The 10,626-nt window shown below is 31.4% G+C and overlaps 1 protein-coding gene and 1 long non-coding RNA gene across 2 annotated transcripts; one reads left to right on the top strand and one right to left on the bottom strand.

Annotated features, from left to right (window-relative positions):
- Positions 1-722: 722 nt before the first annotated feature.
- LOC143059188 (uncharacterized) lies at positions 723-3,229 on the bottom strand. The gene is made up of 2 exons (XR_012973422.1): positions 2,858-3,229; positions 723-923 (listed from the first exon to the last, which is right to left on the bottom strand). It is a non-coding gene; the product is annotated as an uncharacterized LOC143059188 (long non-coding RNA).
- A 2,420-nt stretch (positions 3,230-5,649) lies between these two features.
- On the top strand, positions 5,650-8,900 carry LOC143059489 (uncharacterized). The gene is made up of 4 exons (XM_076232996.1): positions 5,650-5,819; positions 5,914-5,967; positions 8,082-8,135; positions 8,633-8,900. The coding sequence occupies exons 1-4, from the start codon at positions 5,670-5,672 to the stop codon at positions 8,882-8,884; spliced, it is 510 nt and encodes a 169-aa protein (XP_076089111.1). The 5' UTR covers positions 5,650-5,669; the 3' UTR covers positions 8,885-8,900.
- Positions 8,901-10,626: the final 1,726 nt, after the last annotated feature.

A 10,626-nucleotide genomic window follows, 5' to 3' on the forward strand; every position in this document is an offset into this window, starting at 1 on the left:
TTAAACCAAGAGTTCCAAATGGTGAAGTTGAAATCATCCCTACGTAAATTTTATGGACGCCATCACGAGTTGGTTGACCGTTATGGAATAACCCTTTCATGAATGTGACCTACCGAATTAGACTATTTACCGGATTTGTAATCACATAAGCAACACAACGGGTGCCACATGTGGAGCAGGATCTGCTTACCCTTCCGGAGCACCTGAGATCACCCCTAGTTTTTGGTGGGGTTCGTGTTGTTTATTCTTTAGTTTTCTATGTTGTGTCATGTGTACTATTGTTTTTCTGTTTGTCTTTTTCACTTTTAGCCATGGCGTTGTCAGTTTGTTTTAGATTTATGAGTTTGACTGTCCCTTTGGTATCTTTCGTCCCTCTTGTTGTTTAGATAAATACTTACGACATCAGAAATTATTTTTCATACAAAATTAGTTTAACCGCCGATACATCATTTTCAATCCATTATACTTTGCATTGGCAAAAGCCAAATTGTCCGGTATGGAACCAGTCTCAGATTAACAAAGGGAAGTAATTTGTTTAAAAAGTTTGTAATAACAGAATCAAATCGGACCAAACATTTTGCCTTATTTTGCATTAGAAATGCACAGAAGACTAAGTTGATGATATACATGCATTGGTTTAAGAATGGGATAAACATTACTTGTAACGAGTGACTCACTTTAAATATTGGTTTTATCGTGCAAAAAAACAAAAAAGAAGACAATTTTCATTCCAAATGTAATTAAGATTAATTGTATCGATGTATACCACCAGGACCAGTGCATCTATCCATTTTCAATGATTTTAATCTGAGGAATCTGCTCTAATTTCTGCATGATGACATTTTCAACCTTTCAAGCAACTGTGAAGTGCTGCAATATATTTTTAAGCAGCACATAAACAGTTATTAGAGAGGTACTTTCAGCTGAAACGAGAAAATATATTAGTTTTGAAAAAACACTTTATACACTAAATAAAACATTTCAGTATCTCTTTTTATAATTTTTTTTTTGTGTTATAATATTTTTTTTGAATTTTACATTTGTTAGAGATACATGAAGTACCGGTACCTTATCCCGGCCTCGTGTTTCTTGTTTGTACACCTGATTTCTCTCACAGTCTATTAAAAAATAAACAGGGACTAAATTTAAAGTCAGTCCGGAGATTTAAAAAAAAAATATGTGTTCCAGGGTTCACGTTCCCCTTTTCTTGCCCACTCTTCATGTTCTTTGTATGTACTTCATGTCCAGGTAAATGAAATGTGAGGTGAATATCAACTAAGGTGTGATCAAGTATAAAAAATCAAATGACACTCTCTCTAAAAGAACAGATATTATGAAACCATATAACATTTTAGTTCCAGGAAAATATCTTAAGAAGGTGGAAATAAAATTATGTTATGTTTGTTCCAAAGAACTTATTACCATTCAAAGACTTGTTCCAGGGGGAACAAGTATTATGGGAACAACAATCATGTTCACACCACTATGAGAATAAAAAGTTTTCTGGCTTTTGGCTTCAGTTGGAAAAGTTTTAAGATCTGTCATACACTAGATGTGTAAAAGTTAAATGCATTTTGTGTTTCAGAAAGATAATTTCTACAGGGGCGGATTCAGCCATATACATTATTAGATAAAGAACTTGTGTTATGATGAATCTTGAAAAATAAGTGATGAAAACTGCATTAATATGACCTCAATTGGAGATATAACCCAGAGCCCAGAGGTGGATTTAAGGGGGAGCAGGGTGTTATTTCTGAACAATTGGTGGAATATAAAGGGAACACAGACGGATCAACCCATTTTAAAAAGGGGTTCCTAACCCAGGACAAAAAAGGGGGGATTATATAGGGAACACACAATCTTACCGCTTTTGAATCCGCCACTGTGGAATGACTGAATAATGACTAGAGAGGGCCCCTACTTTATGAAAATTTCTAGATCCGCCAGGGTCTGTGATAAATTTAAATCTAAATAAGCTATTGTTATTTATTACGTTAAGTAGGTCAACAGCTCATCTAGCTAATAAATATATTGTTGTGCCATTTTATGTATATGGCTCTGATCTGGTTGTAGATTAACATCTAAGAAATAGTTAAATTCATGTTTATGATTTGTGTCATTATTGTTTCATTATTGTAACAACTATAAAAATCATTGTAATAACGTATTTAATCACGTGAGATTCATTGCTATAAAAAAAAACTTTTAACGAGGCGTATATCGGTTTATTAAATATATCTTTTTAAACTAAGAAAGTTGGTTTTACTTAATTTAAACAAAAAATTAAGGTATCTTACACTTTATCTATTTCATAAATAAAAAGCAATACATATATAAAAATATATCGTTACAGTTTATGTATAGAGGGAAATGCATACTTAAACCCCGTGCCTACTTTGGTGTTTGTACACCTGATTTCTCTAATATGACCTCAATTGGAGATATAACCCAGAGCCCAGAGGTAGATTTAAGGGGGCGCAGGGTTCTATTTCTGAAAAGTGGTTAAATATTAAGGGAAGACAGGCGGATCAAACCATTTTAAAAAGGGGTTCCCAACCCAGGACAAAAAAGGGGGGATTATATAGGGAACACAAAATCTTACCGCTTTTGAATCCGCCACTGTGGAATCATTGAAAGTTGACTAGAGAGGGCCCCTACTTTATGAAAATTTCTAGATCCGCCAGGGTCTGTGATAAATTTAAATGTAAATAAGCTATTGTTATTTATTACGTTAAGTAGGTCAAGAGCTCATCTAGCCAAAAATAACAACTAAATGCATTTAATACCTATCTATTATATCTATTATACTGACAATAAACAAATAATACAAATAAAATCCTATTTGGAATTTTCATACCTTGATAAACTCGTAATATAGTGTAAATCTCAAAATATATAACTTCCATTTTCTACAGACTGTACATGATATCAAATGTCCTTCACATTACATGTGACGTATTTAATCACGTGAGATTCATTGCTAGAAAAGAAAACCCTTTTAACGAGGCGTATATATCGGTTTATTAAATATATCTTTTTAACTAAGAAAGTTGGCTTTATATAATTTAACCAAAAATTAAGGTATTTTACACTTTATCTATTTCATAAATAAAAAGCAATATATATATCAGTTTAAATGAGAAATATATGATTAAAGACCGTGCACTCTTAAGTTATATGTTTGAAGCAAGCGCATAAGTCATCATATATACGTCTTGAAATTTCGAAGTGTCGGCATTTCACGAAAATAAATGCAATTGAGCTAATTTTTGGTGCATGTGGAGGATAATGTAAAAGCCTTTAAGATAAATACCGTAATTCAATGAACAAATAAGTTTTTCATAGAGAAATATATCGCTATAGTTTAAGTATGCAGGGAAATGCATAGTTAAACCCCGTGCCTACTTTGGTGGTCATTTTTACGCACGAAATGCTGACTTTTACGCCAATAATTGATATATATATATATATATATATATATATATATGTTGTTTTTTTTTTTTTTTTTTTTTTTTTTTGGGGGGGGGGGGGTCATATGAAGCATAATCTTTAAAGACCCTTCACAAAGACAAACACAGAAAAATCAGAGTTCAAGGTTCTTCGACTTATATTCATGATATTTAATTGTTGTTTTTTTTTAACTAAATGAAGGACAAGACTGTAATAGGGCGACTTGATATAAAATTGTAGACTTCATTTTTGTTCATAAATTAGACCCTTAGTTTTCTCATTTGAATTGTTAACATATGTCATTTCCGGGCCTTTTATAGCTGGCTCTGCGGTATGAACTTTACTCATTGTTGAAGGCCGTACATGACCTACAGTTGTTAATTTCTGTGTCATTTGGTCTTTTGTTGAGAGTTGTCTCATTGGAAATCATACCATATCTTATGTTATATTCAGCAAACTTTTCTTAACTATTTTTAGTCTGATAAATTCCTCTCCAACATATATATAATACAGAAATAACGATATAATATAGATATAAGAAGATGTGGCAAGAGTACCAATAAGTCAACACTCCACCCAAGTTGTATATGTGCATTATAAAGATGTGTGGCAATCTGGGTTCCAAAATGTAAGCCTCTCCCTTTTAGAAACAAAGCCAGAAACCAATGTTTTCAACAAACAGAGCATTTAATGACAGACATCTTTATTTGGTTTGAAGAAAAAAAAAAGTATTTTTTCATAGACTTCAAGAAAAAGTAATATTCAGACATTTCAGGGATGATTTCCTGAATTAATTTTGTAACAAAATAATTTCCACGATCTTGAAGTACACAGCATTTTTATAAGTTTTGGTGTTTGCTGCAGGAATCGCCAATTCATAATATTTTATCAACGTTCGAGTTGGCTTTGTACGATAGAGAGAAATAGATATGTAAAAAACATTTGAGACAATCAATATTTCGGATGAACATAAAATGCTTACTTTAATCTTTTATGACTGCATGTGTCGTGTTTTCTTTATCTTGCATGACGGGATATTTCTCTTACCACACTGCATTGAGAACATGAGACGACATTACTGTACAGCCACAGTATTTGTTATTCGCTGGGGCATTGAAACCGATATTTTTTCAGATGAAGTCCAATTTTGTGATTTTACTTTTTGTTATAAAAAATATGCAAGCATCAGATCATTATCTACAAATATATTGCTGATGTTAGCTGTGCGATAGGAAATTAATAATTCTTAACAATAAACCTGAGATATTTTCTTTTTATATACATTTTCAATAAGTATACATTATAAAAAGCTAGCCAAGTTTAGCCTACCTTCAACGTTGTATTTTTCAACTTACAGAATTTTGTTTTGATAGCAGTATGGACAATGACTTCGAGAAATAGATGTTGTGTGCACATAGAGAACTATATCATATGATTTTGCGTTCCATTGTGTAGGTACCAGTCGATTGACCATACATCCTTGTGAATTATCCATCGATAATATAAGATGTTTTAAAATGTATTTTTTTTTGTCCAATAAGTTAGATAGTTGACACTCCTAGAATTTGTACTGGAAAACGAGTCATGGAACACGTGTTATGCGCAAGGATTTCATATCATAATTATGTTTTGTATAAAATAAAAAGCATTTGGTGTCTAATCCGTAATTTTCAAATCCTTTTTTTTATAACCCGGGTGACTCTTGTAAAGGGAATAGGATATTAACATTTCGCTAATTACCATAATGTCAATGCTAATTGTCCTAATATACCAATGATACTTATGACTAGCATTTGTTTTATGTAATAAATATCGATCTTAAATGAGAACTGAAAAGTATACCTTGCTATACAAAGAACACATTACTGAAAGCAGGTGAGTAGCGAAAGTATTGTAAGTTTTGAAGATTTTCGCTTGCTTTTTTTTTTTTATCTCGATATGTATTTAAATATAATTCCGAACGAAATAGGGAACGAACATGTACATTTCGTCATAAGGAATCTTTCTAATCAGTGAACGCTGCTGTAGATTGTACAATTTCCTGTGACATCCTTGTTATGTAAAGAGATCAACTGTAACAATCTTATTAAAATACATAAAATAAATAAACGCGTGAACGGGATTTAATTATTTGTCGACTCGCACTTGGTTAACATTGATAAAAGTATGTCAATAGATTATCGGTGGTTGAAACGTCAAAGGTGTTTTCCTGTTATATAATGGATTTAACAAACGGACACGTTTTGTTTTCACTTATTCTAATTTTATCTGTGGCTTATTTGTATCACATCAATCTTGTTTTGCAGGACAAAGTAGAAACCCAGAGTTCGTACGTGCAAAACATTCAGAGAAAAGTAGACATACATAATGTGAGATATTTATCTTTTACTTGTAAACATTAAAACTATGATTCGCAGTTTATTTTCATCAATTTCCTTGTATAACTTTTGTTCTATTTTACAGGAAAAGCTCGGAAGTCAGGGTGATCTGTTGAAAACTATCTGGAGAGACTTTAAGGTAAGTTACTTTCTATTTACAAAAATGTGTCCGATGACCCCGCATAATACCCAACATGGCCGGCATGACTAAAAATATAACAAAAGGAAAAAATGCAAGTTTTGTTTTCTATTTTGAAGACTGAAAAAATAGAGAAAATATTGCAATAGCATAAATGTTAAGAATGTTAAGCTCTTCCAATTGTCCATATACGTCAAAACTGTCAGAAAAGTTCTTACAGGAGTTATTGCCCTTGAATGACAAAGTTTAACTTTTTTCATTTTTGCCTATTATCTTGAAAACTATGAATGATAGATGGAAACTTAAAAGTGCAAAAAGGATCGGCAAGACAATTTCTATTCTTACGTCTGCATTGTTGAAATTGTCAGTTGACGCCATATTAGAGTTATTTTTTGCGTTTTTGCTTTATATCTTAAAAGTTATAATAGATAGATAGAAACGTAAATTAGCAAAAATGATGAGTTAGTTATGAACTACAATCAAAACAATAAAGAGGAAATCGATCATCCAACGAGTCCTTATTGGAAATATTGCCAATTACTGATGTTTTTCACCATTTCTTTTTGCATTTTGCCTTATATAATAAAAATGATAAGAACAACATAAATGAACAATTAAGCACAAAAATATCACCAAGCCAAGATCTACTAACAAGTAAAATTGTGATGGTATTGTTAGTAGACTCTCACTCTTTATAGGAGTGATTGCCCTTAAATGAAAATGTTTTACCCTCTTTTGTTTTTTGAGCAAAAACGAAGAAAGATAGATAAAACTAAACAGACTAAATGATCATCAATATAATTAGTTATTAAAGGTACCAGGATTATAATTAAGTACAATAAAATCAATTAATAAAATCAACAAAAGCAATATATATCATGAATTTCATTCATGTTCATAATGTTAGAAAGTGTTTCTACTGAACTAGAATATTTACCGGGTTTTAATAACATTAGCAAAACAATGAATGCCACATGTAGAGCAGAATCTCTGCGTACCCTTCCGGAGCACCTGAGATAGTAACCCGCAGTTTTGGTGCATGGGTTTCGTGTTGCTAAGTCTATGTTGTGTATTGTTTACAATTATGTGTCTGTTTGTATTTTTCTTTTTTAGCTATGGCGTTGTCAGTTTATTTTAGATCTATGAGTTTGAATGTTCCTTTGGTATCCTTCGCTCCGCTTTTTTTGAATATGTGCTTATCCTTTTTGAATATGCACATAAAACCAGGTGAGCAACACAAGTTCTTCAGAACCTCTAGTCTATATTCAAATTGAATATAATGTTGTGTATGAAATGTAATGTTACACAACTTTTTTGCACGAGCACTGGTAAACAGTAATTAAGTCAATTATTTCCTGTTGTAGGCATTAAAATACTGACTTGATGTAAGGTCTTTGTGGATTCCATGTATCACATTTTTCTTGTTCAGTATAAAAAAGTGGAAATCCAAACTGTTATAAAAATGACTTAAAACAATCAAAAAGAAGAAAGTTGTTCTAAGATTTTTGTTTAATATAACAGTGGTATATAATATACTGGTGTAAAGTTGTAATGTTGCACTCATTAAAACATGTTTAATGTCACGGACGGATCAAGCTATTTTTAAAAGGGAAGTTTCCAAACCAAGGAAAAGGTTTGATAGGTTCCAACTATATGTCCCCATTCAAATGCATTGATCGTAAAAAGGAGGGTTTCATCCACCGACAATCCTCCTGGATACGCCACTGAATGTATCTGCCCAAGTTATTAGTACTCTGTGAATCATAGTATTGATATAAAATTTTTGTTGTAACACTTTATGATGTTTTTTTGAAATCAGATCTAAACCAAAAAGGTGTCTTCATTTGCAATATTATAACAAAGAGGACAGTGCTAAATGGCAAGTTGCAGTGCCGTACATAAATTTAAAGTAAAATCACAAAAATACTGAACTCCGAGGAAAATTCAATCGGAAAGTCCCTAATCACATGGCAAAATCAAATGACAAACACATCAAACGAATGGAAAGGGATTTTGTGTCAAACTGTTTACAAATTTAATTACGACTCTTTAACAAGATAGACAATCAAAAGTTTTCTATCACTTTTTCGTTCATGTTTTATCTTGTTTTGAAGAAAAAAGTAGGAAGTCATGATGATATACTGAAAACCATAGATGAAAAATTAGAGGTAAGTTATTGTTTTATTCCACGCAGTAATTTTTGCAAGATTTAAATAAAACATATGTTTGTTGGCGTTTGTTTAAGTGTTCTTGTAGTTCCTTTGTTTTCCTTTTAATGTGTTTCCAATGGATTTAATTTATAGCCCGGATTTCTTTTCTCTAAATGGGTTAATGGCTTTTGAACACCGGTATACTACTGTTGTCTTAACATAGTACAACGTCAACGTAAAAACGATTTGATTTGATTTTTATAAATCCATGAAATAACTTCAAGTATTACAGCTGTATCCCTTCATTTTGCCGTGTCTTTGTTTTTATCTGTATTGTATTTTATATAGTTTATACAGCAACCGAATCGAAAATAATTATGAACTGTTGATTATTTGAAATGATAAATTCTGAGGTATTGTTTAGGACCCGGATTTGTTTGTGTCTATCGATTTATGTGTATACTAATGTTGCCTTCATTTACTTCTTATGATATTGAAAACGGTATATTTTGTAGTTTTTAAGTTCTAAAGTAGACCGGGCAGAGATATTTCAAGACGTACAAAAAGATATGACAGAAACAATTGGAAAGGTTTTGGAGGAATTGAAAGATATTACAGATAGTTTAAATGAGAGCGTAGAAAGATTGGAAGATGCTGAAAATAGACGATCTAGTTCAGGGATTGTGTCGTATATCAAAAAAGGAATATCAAAGGTTGTACAGATAATTTATAACTTGTTTGGATCAGTTACTCGACTCTTAGAATAAAAAGTAATCAAACATCTTTGGTTCTTCAAATATTTTTTTCTTTTAGCATCAATGAAGAGACGTTAATTTTATTAGTTTATTCATAAGACTTTAGTTTAAAGCAACTATATGTTCACGATAGCTAGCAATTAATTGGCTTATTACTTACACAATTCTATATCATTATGCTTGTAAATGTTATGAAATACATCAAATGACATAGTTACAAACCTGATTTTGAATCAAAATATTTGTAGAAATTTACCTGTGACGTCACTTTTGTGGCATTGATCCTGTCGTGTGACAGACAACTCATGGTTTTAGATTATTGTACATTTTAAGTGTTCATTTTTATTCTGTGGTTAGCATGTCGAAATGCACTTTTGTATTGTTTATTTGTGTAGTTCGATGTTCTGAATGTTTTTGCATTTTTTGTACTGTATTCCCGGCATTGAATGTTGTCATTTTAGTGTTATATTTAACATAGTCATAGAAAGGGGAGGTTTTTGTTTGTTGCACTTCAGTATTTCTGTTGTTTTGTTGTTTTCCTCTAATAGTTGATGAGTTTCCCTAGGTCTTGGTTTGTAGCCCGGATTTGGTTTCTCTCAATCGATTTATGAATTTTGAACAGTGGTATAATACTGTTGCCTTTACTTATCATTGTTAAAATGCACACTTTGGTCAGATTGGACATATTTTGTTTTTATCTAACTTCAGTTTGAAATTAATTTTAATTTATATATTTCAATAAAATTTCTCAAAAGTTTTTTTTAAGATAATCAATTATTTTACCTGAAGTAGCCGTGCGTAAAATGTATTTCAACATTTCTCATCAAAAATTGCCTTAAGTGAAGGAAGATGTTTTATTTCTTTCATTTTGACAGTCAAATAATAGAAACTGAGCCAAAAAATATACCTTAAGCATTGTCTTAAATAACTTGTGGAAATTCAAATCATTGTACTTTAAATTAGCGCATAGTCTGCTATAAAAGACATTGAAATGACAATTTAAAACAATTAAAACAACAAAACTAACGGCCTTACTTATGTACAAAGAATGAACAAAAAAATATATATAACCCATAAACAAAGGACAACCATTTAACTACATGCTCGTGACTTGGGACAGGCACATACATACATTATGAGGCGGGGTTAAACATATTAGCACGATCTTAACCCTCCCCTAACCTGGGACAATGGTATAACAGTACAACATAAGAAAGAACTATAAAAGTCAGTTGAAAAAGACTTAACTCATCAGATGGACAAAATTAGATAAGCCAATCAAAATATGGCATTTTAACGCACAGTATAAAAAAAACCAAATAATTCCTCTACGATGTGTTCGGAAATCATTGTGAAAATATAAGAAGTGACAATTCTTCCCTTTCATACCTCTACTTTTTTTTTATAAAACATAATATGGACTTGTCCAGTGTCCAGTTTGATTGCCATTTAGTTAAATTTCACATTCATTCACGTTCTAATTTAATCACTATACATGTATGGAAAGAATTAACAGTTTGAAGGTAAACTAATAATAATTTAATCCGATTAAATTGCAATGACCAGTCCACATAAAAAGTGATACGGATAAATTGGGTAGGGAGAAAAATTACACATATTTGAAATTCATTTTTTGTTATAACGATTAAAATTTTGTCAATTAAAGTTTTGCTTTAATTTTATAAGCATGCCGTTCTGTATTGGTATAGTTTTTGGAGCTTTTAATTGCGTATTTGAAACAATAGAATGTACGG

The sequence above is a fragment of the Mytilus galloprovincialis genome, chromosome 14, assembly GCF_965363235.1.
Source record: "Mytilus galloprovincialis chromosome 14, xbMytGall1.hap1.1, whole genome shotgun sequence".
Classification (NCBI taxonomy): domain Eukaryota; kingdom Metazoa; phylum Mollusca; class Bivalvia; order Mytilida; family Mytilidae; genus Mytilus; species Mytilus galloprovincialis.

Coding starts and splice junctions, on each gene's coding strand:
- LOC143059489 (XM_076232996.1), top strand. CDS start 5,670: ATGGATTTAACAAACGGACACGTTTTGTTTTCACTTATTCTAATTTTA. Junction 5,820..5,913: donor GAAAAGTAGACATACATAAT/GTGAGATATTTA, acceptor TCTATTTTACAG/GAAAAGCTCGGAAGTCAGGG. Junction 8,136..8,632: donor CCATAGATGAAAAATTAGAG/GTAAGTTATTGT, acceptor TATATTTTGTAG/TTTTTAAGTTCTAAAGTAGA.